We start from the raw sequence: 19,176 nt of genomic DNA on the forward strand, positions 1-19,176 counted from the left end.
TTCTCTAAAGTTCATTGTCATTGGTTGCTTACTCCCTGTATTGCTGCCGCCTATTGGACGTGCCAATATTGCTCAGTTTAGATCCAGCCATACTCTATGAGATCTCCATCTCCGCCTCTTCCGTGACACCTCTCACACAGACAAGTACGAGTATCTCACACATACATCTATTGTCATTCAAGCAGTCTAGTATTAGTTCACACACACATTTCTGACCTCTCCTTCAGACTAGTAGCTATGTGTGCTTTAAACGGTATGTATGTATGTGTGTGATATTTTAATACCATATAAATGCAATTTTAGTCTTGTGTGTGTGTGTGAGTCTAGTAGTGTGTGAGAGAAAATTATATGCATGTGTGATAATTTAATAGTGCATGTATGTAATTTTAGTATTGCATGTGTGTGTGTCCACAGTAGTGTGTGTGAATGTTTGAATGTGTGTGTGAAACTTTGAGATAAAAGATTTAATCAAATTTTGACTTACACTTAGTAACCTCTGGTATTTGAAAAAGTGTCATTAGATAAGTTGAAATAAGTTGTACTAACTCAATCTATACTTTTTCGATTTGGTCTAATTTTAACAAACATTTTAGTTGTCAGAGGGACATTTTCATTTATAGCACAAAAGAAAAGCAGCTAATTTTTTTATTTGTTATGGTATCAAGAGTGAACATGCACACTAACCTTGAAGAAGTCTTTGGTAGAGCCCCCTTCAAGTGTACCATAGGCGATCTCAGTCTGCTTGGCTAGGTCTTCTGCACTCTCTATGGGGGATACCATTCTCTCCACAGTGAGAAAAGCTGCCAGGTTGGCTGTGTAGGAAGAGATGATGATGAGGGTGAAAAACCACCACACCCCTCCAACAATTCGACCTGAGAGGGATCTGTGGGGAAGAACAGAAAGTAAACCGGCTTTTAATAAATTCAGGAACTGCTGCCTGCATTCTGGACTTGGACCTATTTTGTTTAGTTTTTCCTTTCCGATTGGAAAACAGAGTATACAGTTTCACTCATGTGCTGATGAGATCACTTAATGTGCAAAAATAGTGCTTGCATTCAATCTTACTGTAGCAGCATCACCAACTTTTGGCCTAGCATAGTTATTTCATTGTTTAAAATAATGTCTTTCTTACCATCAGAAGGAGTACTTTAAATATTTTGGAAATGATGGTCAACCTTTTTGTCTCAGAGTTAAATAATTGGGTGAAAGGGGTAAACATTAAGAGTAAACATTAATCTGCACAAAACCAAAACCTCCATCTTCTTCCACTCAGATCCTTTTCTTTCTAGAAACTGACCTCAGCAGACTTCAGTTTTAATGTGTTTGGTTGAGCTGCTGACATCAAATCACTGCACACATTATTTTATATTATTTTGTTTGACTTAAAGCTGTACAGTAGGTGCAAGAACTGCAGCTGAGAGTTTCTGCCTGCAGGATATTCATGTTTCACATTAACATTGAAAGCATAGAATACATTCAGTCAAATCCCATCAAACACACACACACACACACACACACACACACACACACACACACACACACACACACAGATCCTGTTTAGCCCTGGGGCCCCATCCCACTAAAGGTGACCCTGTGTGATGTTCACATTGATGCAGCTTCGGTGTAATGTGGTGTACAACAAACCAAAGAAAAGCACCAGATGAGGTGAATTTTGCAAAGAAACCAAAACTTCCCCTGGTTGAGGCAGCTCATCATCAAAGAACTGGTTCCCTCTGGGGTTGAGACCAAAGTGCCACCCAGACAAAGTAAAAAGTTGTGACTTCCATGTTTTAAAGAATCTAAAACCATCTTAGCATCTACTGTGCTATTTTTAAAAGAACAAGCTGTTTCACATTGATGCTAAGTCTTAGAAGAGGAACATGGATAGATCAACAAACCAGCTGCTTATTCCAACTTTTTGGCCAAGTTTGTTCTGCTTTGCACTATCTGAGAGCATGAATGTTGAAAATGAATAAATGTTTCTGCCCTATTATATACCTTATTTTTGTCTGGAGATGGTTTGTTCTTCATAAAATAATAACTAAACTCTCCATTACTAAAGGCATCTTATCTGGGCTAAGGAAAAAGGACCTGGAATTTTGTGCAGTTGATTTTAGCTGTTTGGCTGGCTGTGGATTCACCATGTATTCACTACGAAACAGCACAGCAATTATACTAACAGAAACTATTCTACTCACAATTTTCCTTTAAGGTAATCATCACCAATGAACAACACACATTTACCTCATCATAATGTGCTATGACATATGGGATGGAATATGCCTAAATAAGGTCATTGTCAGAAGAAAAAGGCACAAAGGCAAGGCCATAAACATGCATGTGGCATGATGAACCTGACACACATGGAGAATAGAAACAGCCTCAAGCCTGACCGCAGCTGGAAATACTAAAAATCAGGCACCATGTCACATGCAATCAAATGTTTCTTGAATGCAAGTGTGTGTGTGTCTACATCAGAAACTGATGTGTAAAGAGGTGGTGGTTTTAATCACAGCTCAGCTATGACAACAAATCTCCCAGACATTTTGCTTTAGACAGGCAGCTTTGTGAATAAAAATGCTGGCTATATGATCTTTCGTCTACATATGTATCAATTACCACACAGTTCATTTTTATACCATTCAGGGTTACCTGGGGGAGATGTCACAGCCCTGCTGCATGAAGGCCCCTAGTGAGAACCAGAGAGAATTAAAGATCCCAAAGTCGTTGGTGTGTTCAGGAGCTTCTTTATCTTTCTGCTGGTTCTGGTTCTGATTCTGAGCCTGAGAGTAACCTGAAAGGAGAGAATGATAACAAAAACTGACTAAACTTTGGTTATTGAAGTGAGGAGAATTACAACATGGGAGCGAGTTTATCAGGTGGTGATGATGTTGAAAATGGTGGGATACCTGGAGAGCGAGGGTCTTCCGAGTATGAAGTGGGAGGAGCTTGTCGAGATGCTGAAGCTGGAACAGTTTCATCTTCTTCATCGGACTCTTCGCCTTGCCACTCGTAGGGACTGAAACGACTCACCTGCAAAAAGTCATGAGGATCATCAGACAAACTGATTCAAGATCAACTGGAATATTCAAAATAAACTGTAACGAAGTACAAAAGCAGATGACTTAGTCTGCTACAGTTAAGACCTAAATTATTCATACTCTTGGTATATTTATATTTAAAATTATTTACATTTAACTAATTAGTTTGTTTTTGATAGGAAATGAGACTGACGCCTGCCAAAGAAAACAATGTCAAAGGAGAATCCAGTTTTAAATGAAAAACTAAAACATAAATACAACTTTCTCAATATTAAAACAAATATTTTCCTGGTGAAGCAATCAAACCTTTATTAAAAGCACAGACCATCTTTTCCTTCCACAAAGTCTCTGTATAATTTAATCTAGACCTTCCAGAAGTATATTGCGCTTAGCCAAATATAAAAAAAAGGGGGCGGGGGGGTTAAATGAAAGGATTGTTTTAAGCAAAAATCATAAATGTGCACAATTTCTTTTACAAATGTCATGATTTGTGGAGGCAGAGTGGTGAGGGAGATATTTCTGCATGTGGGTGAACTGGAAAACATAAATGTGTCACTGACATAAAATAGTGCAGTTGGATGCTTCTTGCTGTTCACCACCACACAGCATAACATTCAGTGACCCATATTGGCTCTTTTCTACATGTCAATGACAACAATTGCATGAAGAAAGGAAAACAACCTTGTACAATGGATGACATTTATTGTGTTGTCTCAGCATACATTTGCTCAATATGTTGGGTGTGTGTTGGTGTTTTGGGGATGTGTGTTTATGTTGAGAATAGCTCCATGTCAATTTGGCATTATGTCATTTGTCTCCAACTTAAGACAACATATATAAACTAGTCTTTTTGTAATTTAAGTTGCATTAAATTCTTGACAACTCTAATTTTCCTAAATAATTACTCAATAACTAGTTGCTTCCAAATGTAGGGTGGATGTAGCTATAGTTTTTAGCTCATACTAGTTTTTACAAATATTGAAGAATACTTTGTGTTTTTCCATATTTGATTAGAAACAAGTTTACATTAACAAGCATTTCTGACCCCTGCCATCATACCAGAAAAAGCACCACACTGACTCCAATGTAGGCAAAAACAATGCACATCCAGATCTCGTAGGCCAGTGGGTCAAGGAAGGAAAAAACGCCTGGCTTGGACTTGGTTGGTTTCTTGATCATGATGGAGATTCCCAGAGACATGAAGGGTTTGGTGAAGTCAATGTCTTGCTCTCGGACGAGAGTGATTGTCAGTGGGGCGACGGCCATGTCTGCCTTCTGCAGGAGGATACAGACAAGAGATGTCACCCAATGGGGGGTTTTGTTTGGTAAAAACAGTGAACATGTCTGTTGCTGAAGCTAACAGACATGTTCACTGACTCATAATGAAAACATCTGTAGAGCTGTCACTGTTCATGTGAGCATGAAGCTCAAAACAGGTGATTTTTAAAACACTTGACCTAACTTACGAAAGCAATTTCTTTGCTCAAGTGAAAACATGTCAAAGCAACACCTTCCTTGTAGATATGTTCTAGCCTTATTTTGAATGTTTTCTTTGATACTTTCCACATGTTCTCTGTCATGAAAAATAGCATGTGCATAAAATTAAAAATCTGCAACAAAACTGTATAAGTAAGTGTTATTTTCTTTTTACTTTACACTGGCATTGTGGGACCCAATACCAGTGTGGGCGTTGGGTCCCACAATACTGAGTGGGACCCCATGCATTAATTCACTCATTTACTGTCATTATGTGTAATAACATCATTTGTCTTTGACACCAGACTAATTTGCTGACTTGAAGACCCAGCCTCAGTCATATTAAAGACACAAAATGGACAAGAAATACTACAGCTGATAGTCTAATCTAGTTTTCTTAGGAATCATATAAAAAATCTTATAAAAAATAATTTTCAGATCTAAAGATACAACCAGTACTTCTACATTTATACATTTATTTATAATGCAAAGCCACTACTAACTCCACTAAAAGGTGTTGATGTAACTCTAAGATTGGACCAATTTTTTAAAACCAGAACAGAGGAGGAAAAGCTCCAGTTGGGATCACAACCCAATGTTCTGAAGTTTACTATTCCACAGTATTTACACTATAAAAAAGTATTAAATTAACTCTTAAGTCAGAGAAAGTTATATTTAGATATTTAAAAAAATAGAAGCTCTACTGTGCCTAGTTGATACAATGCTGAGAGGCTGTGATTATTTGAATTTGAATCTTAATGCTCTAGAAATGTGTAGCATATCTGGTTCGTTCCTGTTTATTCCTTCAGCTTCCACAAACAGAAGTGGAAGCTCACTCTTCTTGAAATTTCTGCTATCAATAAAAGAGCTGATTTCACTAAAATTCTCTATGAAACAATGAGTTCAATATGCATTGAGTGCCTTGGTTTGAATGTTGTTTTATGTTGAAATTTTGCCCTTACTGTACAGTATTTTTATTTTTGTTTTTATTCTATCTTTGTGTTAGTATATTTGCTTTGGTTACCTGTCACTTTGCAGGTGCTGCACAGAAATGTTCCCATTGTGGGAAAGTAAAATAAATTCTGCTCTCTTCCATTCTTCTATGTTGACAAGTTGTCACCAGATTAGCTGAAACAGCTTACTTGTCTTGGATTCTGTAAACTGCCTGTTATATCCAAACTCACCCCGTAGACCAGTTCTCCCACCATGCCATTCCACTGCTTTGTCTCCGGGTCTCTGGAGCCATACTTTCCGTCTCCCACCAGTTCTAGCCGGTAGGTGAAGCCAACATGTTTGGCGATCTCGGATGCTAGTTCAGCACAGTAACCTTCGTACTTGTCATTTCCTGTAAACTGCTCGTGGTTCTTCTTCAGCATCATGTAAGGAGCTTCCTGTGCCCACAGAGAGAAACAGAATGTGAAGTAATTACTGGAGCTTTTATTTGAACCATGGTATCTTGATTCTTTAACAAACAAACCCTCTATTTTTTCACTTCCATCTGTGGGAGCTGTGTGTTATGATAGAATAAAAAATAGCACATTTTGTTATTAAGCACAAACAAAAAAGTAGACCTAGGATGATTAATATTCTTGACAATTGTGTCAAATTTAAATCCCGTCCTTTATGTGGTCCTCTAGCTGCTGATGTCAAGCTACATCAATTAGTCACTCCAGTTTTCTGTGATTCCACTATTGTGGAAATTCGCACAAATCCCCAGATAATTCTGAGTTTATTGACAGCTATTAATATCTTAACAGTTTTTTAATGTGTTTTATCAATACATTCACGTACAACCCACCCTTGAGAACATCCATGATCTTGATATGGATAAAATGAAAATGACTTTGATGCCCCTGAATGAAAGAGTTCTGAAGTATAATCATATAGTAATATAATGCTTTCTATTTTCTGCATTCATGGGGTGGATTTATATGTTCATATAAAAAAATAGAAGTTCAGAGGAGATATTGAGTTTTCTGGATAAACCCACAACATCTGGTTACTTCCAGAGGTCTAAGCATTGCTAATGCTGTGACTAATGTTGCTCTGTTTCTTGTTGAAATGACGCAGAGGACAGATGATCAGTCAAAGCCACATTAATGATCTCATTCTCTACAGTATCCACCCAGATCTTAGCACCATCACATAAACCTGTCACTGGTGGTGACATCAATAACTTTAGTAAGGCTAATGGGTGAAATTGTACTGTTAAAAACAAACATTTTAACCAAAAAGAAAAATGGCTGGAGGAATGTCCTGTGATTAGAGCCCACATAACAAAATGTAGAAAAAAAGTTTCATTCTTGTCTTATGAAGAATGAAAAGACAACAGATTCAGGTTCTAAAATCAGAATCTTCAAGGAGAAGATAATGGTTTATCTTCTTATTTTATAAATACAAATAACAGTTTATTATTGTTGGCAGACTGACTAACCATCACTCTCTATCCCTCTTGGACTCTCATCTAACAAGTTTTACAATAACTTTGCAGAATCTTTAAAGACAAAATACAAAGAATAAAATCAGCAACATGCGACTCCACCACTGAAAACCTGTGACCTCTCCTACGCCTCAGGACTCATTGCATCATAAAGTCAGTTTAATGAACTGAACTATGCATAGGTAAATTGTATTATTATCAAATGTTGTTATACCTTTATAATGTTCTTGCTTTATGTACTCTTATTTGTTTAGTCATATCTTTTAAGAAATGTTCCTGTATTGTTAATCTCTCTGATTTCCTTCCTCAGTGAGCAGCTCTTCACAGATCGTCCTGCTTTTTGACCTGTTATTTAGCTGTAAAACCGTCGCTGTGAAGACGTACAACTTGTTCTGTTTGACCCTGTGTGAGGAACTGGATAATCTAGTGCAAGATAGATTGTGTTGTTAGTTAGTGATAATCATTGGCGCTGTGACTGTGTGAAGTGTTTTCCCCTCCCTTTAGAGTTGCAGCGTGGTAGGAGATTGTAACTGAAAGCACATCTCTGTCTGTTCTCCTCGCGAGTATTCAGAATCTCTGCCACTCTTTCCTGTGTTTATTTAATAGGTGTCAACTCTGACAGCATCAAGTTGCATGTCAACTATATTAGTTTACAATCTGAAGTTCACTGTTTCTGATCTTGTATTTGTACCATTTAAAATCTTGCAGCTGCTTTTTGCACAATCTGAACTTGATCTAAATTTTAAAATATGGAAAGATGCAATTACTCTAATTGAATCAAGTTGAAACAAGAATCAACAGCAGCATACCGAGGCAAGAAACATTTATAATCTGGTAAAAGCAATTTTGGAAAAAAAAAGTTTGAAATGATTCTCAAGTGATGCTGAAAATTACTCCATGTTTGTTCAGGCAAATATATTGTGATAGTCCTAAGACTGGTACAAGCATCAGGGTACAGAAATGTTCTCTTAACAAAAAGTATGTTTAACACCTGCTTAAAGGTTATGATCAAACATATCTGAACACGTATTCCAATTTACTGAGATGCAACACAAACTAGTCAGATTTCTCATTCTTGTAAACTGGGTTCTTTGAAAAGGAACAGAAAAAAACAATTGACAAAAGTAGAAAACAATAAGGACATTTCTGATTGCTCCTTTATAGGAATCAGATTGAATTTCAGATTTGGTTCTATGCTTCTCATTTGAGGCTAAAAACAGCTCTGCTGAAACAGGAAAGGGTCATTCAGCGAGACCAATACCAATGGAGTGATTAGTATGTTTGTAAAGTTAAAGTGAAGGTGAACTGTGCAGCATGTCATCCTCCCAGTCTCACCAATATGGTGGTGACAATGTAGGTTTTGTTCAGAAGATTAACCAGCTCTTCTGTCGGGAGCCTGGAGACGGGTGTGTGGACGTAGCCTCTCTTCTCATTCCAGAAGCCGATCTGGATGCAAAGCAACAACGAGCTCATTAAAATCACAGCGAGGGACATTCAGCACAGACCGGAAAAAGGTTAAAGATTTATTGATGTTTTATAATAGAAACCAAGATATGTTACAGATAAAGCCTCTGCTTTTGTATGGCTCTTAAGATGGGATGAAAAGAGAAAGAAAACAAAACAGTAAAAAAGACAAAAAAAGGAAAAGCTAAAATGAAAAAAGAGGGAGAAAGGACCAAATAAAACTAAAACTTATTGGTTAAGGCCTTACATAGCAGATTTCCTTAGTCACATTTGACTCCAGGATATATGGTTGACTCACTTGTTGCAAGGAGCCCAGATCTTTGAGAGCAAAATATCCCAAATCAACCTGTCACTGTGTGTGCTTGATGTTTGGAATATGATGTTTGTGACAAAAATGATGTTAGGTTTTCAATTAAACATAGAGCTGTAGATTATGTGATCACTTGTCGAGTAGTCACAGGTCAAGACGCTTTTTAGTTTATTCAGGTCAAATGACAACATTGTACTTCAATAGGAGGAGATTGAATCTTCAGACCTATACTAAGTAAACCATACGCACTCAGGAGTTTTACCTTAAATGTGAATTTTACTGCAGTTGATGTTGATGTAGCTGTTTCCAATAAAATTCTCACCCCAGCTTGTCACCTTCCTCTTATCACCCAGTTATTCATATCCTGCCTTACCCAAACATGCTTCAATATTAATTCATGTTTAAGTCATGATTATGTACAAATTGACCTGAGCAGAAAAACAACATTCATATAAAACTATCAAACCTGGTGAAGGATGTGAGGAGTGGGTGGATGTTCATCTCCAGCTTTAGGTCATTTGGTATCCCACTTTATTTTATTGTACATTTTTATTTTGTGACCTGCTTTTGAATTGTGCATCTTTCTCCTTTATCTTTGGCATCTGTTTGCATTTTAAACTGGTCTTTTCATGCCTTAAATCTCTGGTAACTCTTAGCACAGTTTTGAATCATTATAGGTCTGGTTTTGGTTTTTCAATATTAGGTAGGACAGTAAATTCAAACAAAGACCAATTTGACCTTTTTCTGGCCTGGTTTGGTTCTATTACAACTTTGATTTGCTTCATGATAAATCAAGCATAACTGTTTCTAATAACAATGGAGGGATATTAGGGTTTGAAAGAGTTCAATAGAAAGTTTAGAGTCTGCAGGTTTCTGCCCTAAGCATATGCTGATTGTACTGATTATCACAGGTTTAATCAGAGTAGAGGGAACTAATTACTGAAGGAGCTGATGTAGCTAAAACCTGCTGACTTGCTTCCCGAAATCTGATACTCTAATGAAACAATGAGCGGTTGCACCTTCCGGGGCCCCATGTGGCTGAGCTCCATCACAGTCAATGTGTAGTTGGTGCGGTGTCCTCGCTCATTAAACTCAACGTGACCAGTCAGTCCTTCAAGACGAACCTGCAAAAACTAAATGTTACTTTCAGCATTTTAGAACAAACAGAAAAAAAAATACAGAAGTTTGTTTTATATATATAAGAGGTGTGCCGATCGATCGGTCACCGATCATAATCGGGCCGATTTTCGTGAAAAAGTGCATGATCGGTGATCGGCGATCATTGGCTCTTGTTGCCGATACCGATCATCTCATTTCCAGCCTGCCTGTGCAGCTGGTCTCCTCTTTCCTTCACTCTGCGCAAACGCGCAGCAACAAATCCTAAGCGATGTGGAACTATAACGCACTGAGTGAATGGGGAAGTTTGCGTGTTGCGGCTGTAACCAACTAGTGTAACTTACGAATAGATAAGTTGAGAAACTTAGATTTCAATGTTGAAGTTACAGTTAGTCTATCTTTCTAAGTTCAAAAAGGAGGATAATAAGCACAACAACCATATTATCAAGAATGAACAGATTATTTAATACAACTTGGAACAGAATGTTACTGTACAGTTTTTTTTCCTTTTGTTCCAACATAAAGTGTCCACCTTTTTTATATCAGGCAGTGTATTTTCTTTTGGTTCAGATTCCTTATAGTTCAGTTCATCCTTTGGAAGTTTTTTTTTTTTTTTTAGTTCAGTAATTTAAGTCAGTCAGTCAAGTCTTTGTTAAATGGCCATGTGTTTCTTTGGATCCAAAATCTTATCTTATCCAGTGCAAAGTAGGCAGCGGATCCAGCAGTCCCAGGTCTTGGGTTGAAACCTGGAGCTCAGCAATCCAATCCAGGCCTGCGATGCTGTGCAGCTGGACAGTCTTCAAAGTTGAATGGGGTTCTAAAAAAACCAACCTGCATATATATAGAACTTAATTAACTATTAAGTTTCAAAAGTATGCAGGAAGCAATAAATTCCATTTATCACAAAATAATATTCAACTAATGGCAAGCTTGCAAAACAAACGTATCACACTGTATCCGACCTCTTAGTTTGTACATAACAAAAAATGCAATACAGTGAAAATCATCATTTTAATCTCACACGTTTCTCCGATTGGTTTTATTTACGTTTCTCTGTTCTTCCTTGTCGGAATATATGAGCAGTAATGCCTGTGACGCCAGTTAGCATTAGCTTAATTTCGGTTGCAAAAACACGTTACAACACTCACCAGAGAAAATCACAGTAAAAATGTGTTTTACTGCCAGGGATAAGGTCACGGATCTTCTTTTCTCTTAACCGTTACCGAAATTAATCAAGAATTTATCTTATAGCATGCAGTAATTCGCACAACGTACTACAGCCAGCTACGGTTTTCTTCTTCTTCCAATAATTTTCTGCTGTCTAAACCAGAGTGTAATTCACAAGCCACCTGCTGGCGGTTTCTGGTATGACAAGAAAACTCAAAATGAAAATATAAACTGAATTGCTGGGAACATTAAATAACAAAACAAAATCCTACAGAAATAAAATACTACTAACAGTATCACACATATACATGTGGGTTACATCCTCCCCCCCATTAATTGCATGCGTCCCTGCATGTCAACATCTCCTAAGCATCAAATACAGGGGCATAAAAGTCACGTTCAAGGGCTATTTGTAGTGCTTTGTCTAAGCCACCAAGTAAAGACTGCATAACTACCACAAGTGGGTTTCCTAAGGATGGGTAGGTGAGTCTCTTGGGATGGGTTCTTTCTCTTGTTGATCTCCTTACTTCAACATTCTCTTCATGGTTGTCCGTTCCAATAGGGATAACAGTTTCAGATGTTTCAGGGTTGTCAATATCTATTATGACATGGTCTGGTGGTTGGATGGACATTCGAGGTGTGGGTGACTGGGTTAACTCACCCTTGAGCTGCTGCTCTTCTGATATGGTCTCTTTTGGCTCTTGTGGCTCAAATGGTGAAGCTTCAGGATTAAGTGATGGCACTGAAACATGTTCGTTTGTCACGTCCTGTTCTGTATTGTCAGTTTCTGTTCTCTCACTGGCAAGTTCATTTGTGTCCAACATTTGGTCTTCAGATCCAATTTGCATGTCTCTGTCCTGTTCATCATCGTTTCGGGTTCCAACATCAGTCACCATCTTTATTGGAGGATAGTAATAATACTCCACATCTTCATCCTCGCTGTCCAGCAGCAAATCCTCTGGAACTTCATTTCCAGCACCTCTTTTTGTTGCACTTGACTGTAGTCTTTTAGACTTCCTTGTTTGGGTTTGTGTTATGGGCTCAGGTTGCTCTTTTGCAACTGACAGAAAACCACAGGGCAGTAACAAGTCTCTATGCAAGACTCTTTCTGGACCCACATCATCAAAGGGAGCTACTACATAAACAGGGAGGTTTTCCATCTGTTTGATCACTTTGTAAACAGTGTTAGTCCACCTGTTGGAAATCTTGTGTTTACCACGGAGACCTACATTTTTCATTAACACACGATCTCCCACTTCGAGCTTAGACTCCCTCACCTTGTTGTCAAATCTCTGTTTGTTGTAAGAGGCAGTCTTTTCGCTATGTTCAATAGCAATTTTGTAGCTCTCTGTCAAACTGTCTCTGAGGCCTTTTACATACTGACTATGTGTTTCGCCCCTCCCAGTAGGCTTGTCGAGTCCAAATGCAATGTCAATGGGTAAGTTTGGTTGTCTTCCAAACATGAGCTGATAAGGTGAGTATCCAGTCGTGTCATTTTTTGTGCAATTATAGGCATGCACCAATGGCTACACAAAATCTCTCCACCTTAACTTATCCTCTTCTTGTAAGGTGCCCAACATGGCAAGGAGTGTCCTGTTAAATCTTTCCACAGGATTGCCACGTGGATGATAAGGAGTCGTTCTTGTTTTTTTTATTCCAAGCAGATTGCATAGCTCTCTGATCAGTGTGGACTCAAAATCCCAGCCCTGATCACTATGCAAACGCTCCGGCAGGCCGTAGTGAATAAAAAAATTATTCCACAAGGCTTTGGCCACGGTTTTTGCTTTTTGGTCAACTGTGGGTACTGCCACTGCGTACTTGGTGAAGTGGTCAGTGATTACGAGTATATTTTTTGACCCTTTTTCATCAGATTCCAAGGACAGGTAATCCATGCAGACTAGCTCCAGCGGTCTGCTGGTACAAATGTTCACCAAAGGGGCACTGTGTTCAGCTCTGGCTTTTTGTCTGATGCACCTCTCACATGTGTGTATTTTGTTGTTTATGTCAGTGAGCATGCGTGGCCAATAAAAGCGTGCACGAACCAGATCTGTGGTGCGATCTACACCCATATGTCCCATACAGTCATGTAGGCTGTCCAAAGCCTCATTTCGAAAAGTCCTTGGCAGAACTAGTTGGAAAGATGGTACACCATTTAGAAGTCTTTTCCGGTAGAGCACTTCATCTCTCATAACTAGTTGGTTCCATAGCCGTAACATGAGCTGGACTTCTCTGTCTTCCTTTTGTTGCGTCCTGTGAGGTGGTCTCCTCCCCCCCATTAACAAGGTTATGACCCTGCTGATGGATAGGTCTTTCTTCTGCTCTAAAGCCCAGTCACGTTGAGACATTTGTGGTAAAGTGCATGAGCCAGGCAAAATGTCTGTGTGGCTGTAATCTGGTGGAATAGCATTTGCATCAATAGCAACACACTCAATAAAGCCAAGGAAGGGCAACTCAGACTGTGGTTGAAATTCTGAGTGGACAATGTGTCGTTGGCATATTGCACGTACTACTTCTGGAGAAACAGTTACGTTCTGAGTGATGTCAGACATGAACCGGTCAATACGGTCGTCCTCATCTTTAGCAGAGTTGTCCATTTCATCTTGTACATGAGGTCTGCGGGAGAGACCGTCGGCATCTTGGTTTGATTTTCCAGCCCTGTACTGAATACGAAAGTCAAAGGTGGCAAGTGCAGCCAACCATCTGTGACCAGCTGCATCTAACTTGGCGGACGTCAGGACATATGTTAAAGGGTTATTGTCCGTCACAACAGTAAACTTGGCACCATAGAGATAATCGAAAAACTTGTCCGTCACTGCCCATTTTAGGGCAAGGAACTCCAGTTTATGTGTTGGGTATCTTTTTTCACAGTTGGACAGACCCCGGCTTGCAAAAGCTATTACTCTCAGATGCCCATCTTGCTCTTGGTAAAGAGCTGCACCAAGTCCATGAATGCTTGCATCCGTATGAAGGATGTAGGGCTGTTTAGCATCTGCAAAGCCTAAAACTGGAGCTGTTGTCAGTTTATGTATCAGAGTGTTGAAGGATTCGTCACAGTTTGCAGTCCACTTATCAGCAAAAGGTCTCCTTGGATCTATAGTAGAGCTGTGCTTTGTTCCTGCTCTGTTAGACCTTCTGGGGGTGTAACAACCTGCAGTGAGATCATTTAAGGGCCTTGCGATTTTAGAGTAGTCCTTAATAAACCTCCTGTAATAGCCTGCAAACCCTAAAAATGATTTGAGCTCTTTTATGTTTCTGGGTTTTGGCCAGGTGGTGAGGGCAGCTATTTTTTCAGGGTCAGTCTCCACGCCTTTCTCTGAGACAATGTGACCGAGATATTTAACAGACTTCCTGAAAAAATGGCACTTGTCCGGGGAAAGTTTGAGTCCAAATTCTCTGAGTTTTGACAGGACACGCATGAGGCGCTCCTCATGCTCCTCCAATGAACTTGAGAACACAATGAGGTCGTCTAGAAAGACTAGGACCTCTTTGAGGTTGAGACTTCCCATGCACTTTTCCATAACACGTTGAAATGTGCTAGGCGCATTGGTGACTCCCTGGGGCATTCTATTAAACTCCCAAAATCCCACAGGAGTAACAAATGCTGTCTTATGTTTGTCACTTTCCTCAACCTCAACTTGATAATATCCAGACTTTAAGTCCATAACAGAAAACCATTTTGAGCCTGTTAAGGCTGAAAAAGCTTCTTCAATGTTTGGTAGGGCGTATGCATCTTTGATGGTTTGATTGTTTAATTTTCTGTAATCGACGCATAACCTAATGGCCCCGTTTTTCTTTTTAACCACCACAATCGGTGATGCGAATGGACTCTCAGATTCACGAATAACGTTAGCCTCACAAAGTTCTTTTAAATGCTGTCTGACAGCTTCATAGTCCGAGGGGTGTATAGGTCTGGGTCGTTGTTTGAATGGAGTTGCATCCGAAAGTCGAATGTGATGTTTCACAGCAGTTGTGTGTCCATAATCCAAATCATGCATAGCAAAAACATCTGACATTGAGTTGAGCTTTTCCATAATTCTCTGCCTCCATTCTTCGGAGAGAGGAGTATCAGTTAAGTCAAACTTAAGTGGGCTGTCTGTAGTGGTTTTGATGTTATCAAACTCAGCAACAGACTTTGGAGACTGAGAGCTAGTCCTTGGGTTACTACTCAAGCCTGAAGCTAAAGAGCACACTGACAAGGGGGCATACAGTTCAGCCACTGTTTGACCAGCAGGGATTCTGATTGTATGAGCACTCTCGTTCTTGACCAGAATAGGAAGCTTAAAAGAAGCCTTTGAGGGAGCTGTCATAATGTAGTTGCAAAATAGGAAACCCCCAGGCAAGCATGATGCTGTGGATTCTACTAGCAGACGACTACCTGGGTTTATATCAACATGTCTGGCATAGCCTGTCAATACAGCTTTTTCACCAGCTGGTACTGCGACACATTTTCTGCTCAACAGCTTAACTTTTCCTGTTTTACCACTTCTCTTATCAACTTTGATTCTGTTGAACATGGTTTGGATCACTGGAATGCTGTCACAATGTCTGACACTTGTGTCTGACTCTTTGTAGGATGTGAATGTCTCATAAAGCACATCCAAAACATTTGTCCCAATAAGAACTGGAATCTCTTGGTTTGATCTGCAGTCTGGTACAATGAGTGCTAGGGTATTCACTTCCTCAGGTCTCCCAGTAACCTCTTTTGGAAAACACAAATTGAGTTCTATGTAACCCAAGTAGGGTACTTGCTGACCCCCTGCGCCCTCTATGTCAAGCAATTTGGCCACAGACTGAATCGGGCGTGCAGGTAGGTGTAGTTTGTGAAATGTCTCTGATACTGTGGTTACCTGGGAGCCAGAATCTAGAAGACACACGCTGTGAACCCCATCAATAGTCAAGCTAGCAGTACGTTTTGACCCAACCAGAGCACTCAAAAGAGCCTCCTCCGATAATGCTGAACAGGAGTTGGTAATGTCATCTATTTGTTTCAGTCTTTTGTTCTTTTGGTTATCTTGTGCTGGCTTTGGACTTTGCTCCGAATTGGGACTAAACTCTGGTAAGGTCTCAGTGCGTCCCTCTACTGAAACCCTGTCCAGTTTAAAGCTGGGGCATATTTGGCTTGCCACTCTTGCTGTTTCGCCTTTAATTCTTTGTTCTTTTTATCAACAAGGTCTTTGTTTGGAACATTGATGCATTCTCGGGCAATGTGGTTATTTTCACCACATTTAAAACAAAACCACGCTTTTGGAGCTGATCTGTGTACAGGTTGATGTGCTTGCAGTTCTGTAAAATGTGGTGGTTGAGGTTCTGAAGCACTGGCATGTTTCTGTTCGTGTTTCTTCCGTCTTTGGGCTCTTTTTTCAGTTAGCTGTAGTTTAAGTTCAGCCACTTGTTTCCTTAAGTTCTCAGTCTCTGTTATATATTTCTGCATTAAATCTGTGTCTTGATTAGTTGTGGGGGTGGGATCTGGAATGCCATGAAACTGGGCAAGAGGTTTTGCTTTAAACCCTCCAAGGTGACGTTGCATTCTGTCTACTTTTAGAGATCTTCTTTCTTCTTCAGTTCTTAATTCAAGAAGAAGCTCTGAAAAATTTGGGGCAGGATCATTTCTCAGTTTCTGTTGCAGGGTCAACAGTAAAGTCTGGTCCCAGCAACCACGCACAAACTGTTTGTAAAGTTGTCTATTAGCATTGGCCTCACTTACACCACCCCGTCTGATCGCAGTGCTGAGAAGTGTCTGCAGTCTCTGAATGTATTCAGATGCTTTCTCACCTGCGTCCTGATGAGTACTGAGGAACCTGGCAAAGATCTCCTCCCTGTCGTCAACAAGGCCATAGGCTGACTGGAGGAGTTTTACATAGTCTTGAGGAGGTGACTGAGAGCCTAGTTGTTTTACAATGTCTGCTGCGGGCGACAGTAAGCTCTCCAGAATTAGTCGTCGCTGCACATCCATTGTATAGCCATCCTGAAACATAAGTTCAACATGTAAACACCATGTTTCAAAATCCACTTCACCAGGCGGTTTAGGAACTCTGCCTGAGAAGGAACGCGGTCTCTTGGAGCCTGGAGCTGTCGTAGCTTCACTCTTAATGACATGCTCCACTATTATTCGTTGCACATCTGGTGGGTTTAGTATGTCAGAGTCTAGGGTTGTGGCAGTGCCCTTGGCTTGTTCTTTTGGTCGTACTGCCTGTCCCTTTCTTGTCCTCTTAAGCTTCTCTGTTCCACCTTGTGATTTGGAGACAGATTTTAATGGCTTACTGGGTGGAGGCTGTGATTTTTGAGGACTGAATATAACAGATGATCCACTGCTGTCTGATTCACTTCCAGTACTATCTGAGCTACCCCGTTCATTCTGCACAGTTTTAAAGGAACATGTGGCTTCAGGGTTTTCATCAATGGCTGACTGTGATTGTGTGGGAGTAGTTAAAACCTCAACTCTGTCCAAACACCATTTTGAGACTGGGTTCTTAGGAGACTGTATCACAGAGGGGAAACTGATGAGCTTTAGCGACTCTTCTGAGTCAAACTCAACAATCACTTGAAAGTCTTTGAGTCTCACTATTTTACTGACACTACCATATAATGATAGAGCCTCTACAATGTCTTCATCTGTGTCATCATCAAGTATGCCCTTCAAAAGGATTGATTTTCTGTCATTTACACCATGCTCGCTACCAATGTCAGCAACAGAAGCCATATTTTGTCTGGTTATTATCAGACAATATTTGATCACACTGTTATTTGATCAATGTGATCAAATAACACACTGATCACTAATCAATTATTTATATTGGTTGTTTATAGCCTAAAATCCTCCTGGCTGGCTCGCCACTTATGTAACCAACTAGTGTAACTTACGAATAGATAAGTTGAGAAACTTAGATTTCAATGTTGAAGTTACAGTTAGTCTATCTTTCTAAGTTCAAAAAGGAGGATAATAAGCACAACAACCATATTATCAAGAATGAACAGATTATTTAATACAACTTGGAACAGAATGTTACTGTACAGTTTTTTTTCCTTTTGTTCCAACATAAAGTGTCCACCTTTTTTATATCAGGCAGTGTATTTTCTTTTGGTTCAGATTCCTTATAGTTCAGTTCATCCTTTGGAAGTTTTTTTTTTTTTTTTAGTTCAGTAATTTAAGTCAGTCAGTCAAGTCTTTGTTAAATGGCCATGTGTTTCTTTGGATCCAAAATCTTATCTTATCCAGTGCAAAGTAGGCAGCGGATCCAGCAGTCCCAGGTCTTGGGTTGAAACCTGGAGCTCAGCAATCCAATCCAGGCCTGCGATGCTGTGCAGCTGGACAGTCTTCAAAGTTGAATGGGGTTCTAAAAAAACCAACCTGCATATATATAGAACTTAATTAACTATTAAGTTTCAAAAGTATGCAGGAAGCAATAAATTCCATTTATCACAAAATAATATTCAACTAATGGCAAGCTTGCAAAACAAACGTATCACACTGTATCCGACCTCTTAGTTTGTACATAACAAAAAATGCAATACAGTGAAAATCATCATTTTAATCTCACACGTTTCTCCGATTGGTTTTATTTACGTTTCTCTGTTCTTCCTTGTCGGAATATATGAGCAGTAATGCCTGTGACGCCAGTTAGCATTAGCTTAATTTCGGTTGCAAAAACACGTTACAACCCTCACCAGAGAAAATCACAGTAAAAATGTGTTTTACTGCCAGGGATCAGGTCACGGATCTTCTTTTCTCTTAACCGTTACCGAAATTAATCAAGAATTTATCTTATAGCATGCAGTAATTCGCACAACGTACTACAGCCAGCTACGGTTTTCTTCTTCTTCCAATAATTTTCTGCTGTCTAAACCAGAGTGTAACTCACAAGCCACCTGCTGGCGGTTTCTGGTATGACAAGAAAACTCAAAATGAAAATATAAACTGAATTGCTGGGAACATTAAATAACAAAACAAAATCCTACAGAAATAAAATACTACTAACAGTATCACACATATACATGTGGGTTACACGGCGGAAAATTGAAGCAGGTCAAAATGCATCAACACAACAAAGCTAATACGACATAAAAACAATGACATACTTGATGGAGTTTGGCTACATCGAGGCTCACTGCAGTAAAAAAGACATACGGAGGATCAGATAGCAGGTAAAGCAGCGCACAGCTAC

General features: G+C 39.5%; 1 protein-coding gene and 1 long non-coding RNA gene across 4 annotated transcripts in view; both read right to left on the minus strand.

Annotated features, from left to right (window-relative positions):
- The window catches only part of LOC106926735 (glutamate receptor 1-like), an 87,642-nt gene that overhangs the window by 37,889 nt on the left and 30,577 nt on the right, over positions 1-19,176 (minus strand). For all 3 annotated transcript variants that reach the window (XR_015765241.1, XR_015765242.1, XM_088012395.1), the window contains exons 6-12: positions 9,751-9,855; positions 8,293-8,403; positions 5,702-5,908; positions 4,101-4,316; positions 2,910-3,033; positions 2,653-2,794; positions 685-883 (exon numbers count right to left, since the gene is read on the minus strand). Coding sequence is in view for 1 of the 3 variants with exons in the window: in XM_088012395.1 (XP_087868521.1) it covers positions 685-883; positions 2,653-2,794; positions 2,910-3,033; positions 4,101-4,316; positions 5,702-5,908; positions 8,293-8,403; positions 9,751-9,855 (1,104 nt within the window). In the remaining 2 variants the exon portion in view is untranslated. The remainder of the gene's footprint in view (positions 1-684; positions 884-2,652; positions 2,795-2,909; positions 3,034-4,100; positions 4,317-5,701; positions 5,909-8,292; positions 8,404-9,750; positions 9,856-19,176) is intronic.
- Positions 17,973-19,174, minus strand: LOC106907611 (uncharacterized). Its single transcript, XR_001415643.2, has 2 exons — positions 18,680-19,174; positions 17,973-18,362 (listed from the first exon to the last, which is right to left on the minus strand). It is a non-coding gene; the product is annotated as an uncharacterized LOC106907611 (long non-coding RNA).

Source organism: Poecilia mexicana, unplaced genomic scaffold (genome assembly GCF_051168715.1).
Source record: "Poecilia mexicana isolate PSO_F unplaced genomic scaffold, ASM5116871v1 scaffold_14, whole genome shotgun sequence".
Classification (NCBI taxonomy): Eukaryota; Metazoa; Chordata; class Actinopteri; order Cyprinodontiformes; family Poeciliidae; genus Poecilia; species Poecilia mexicana.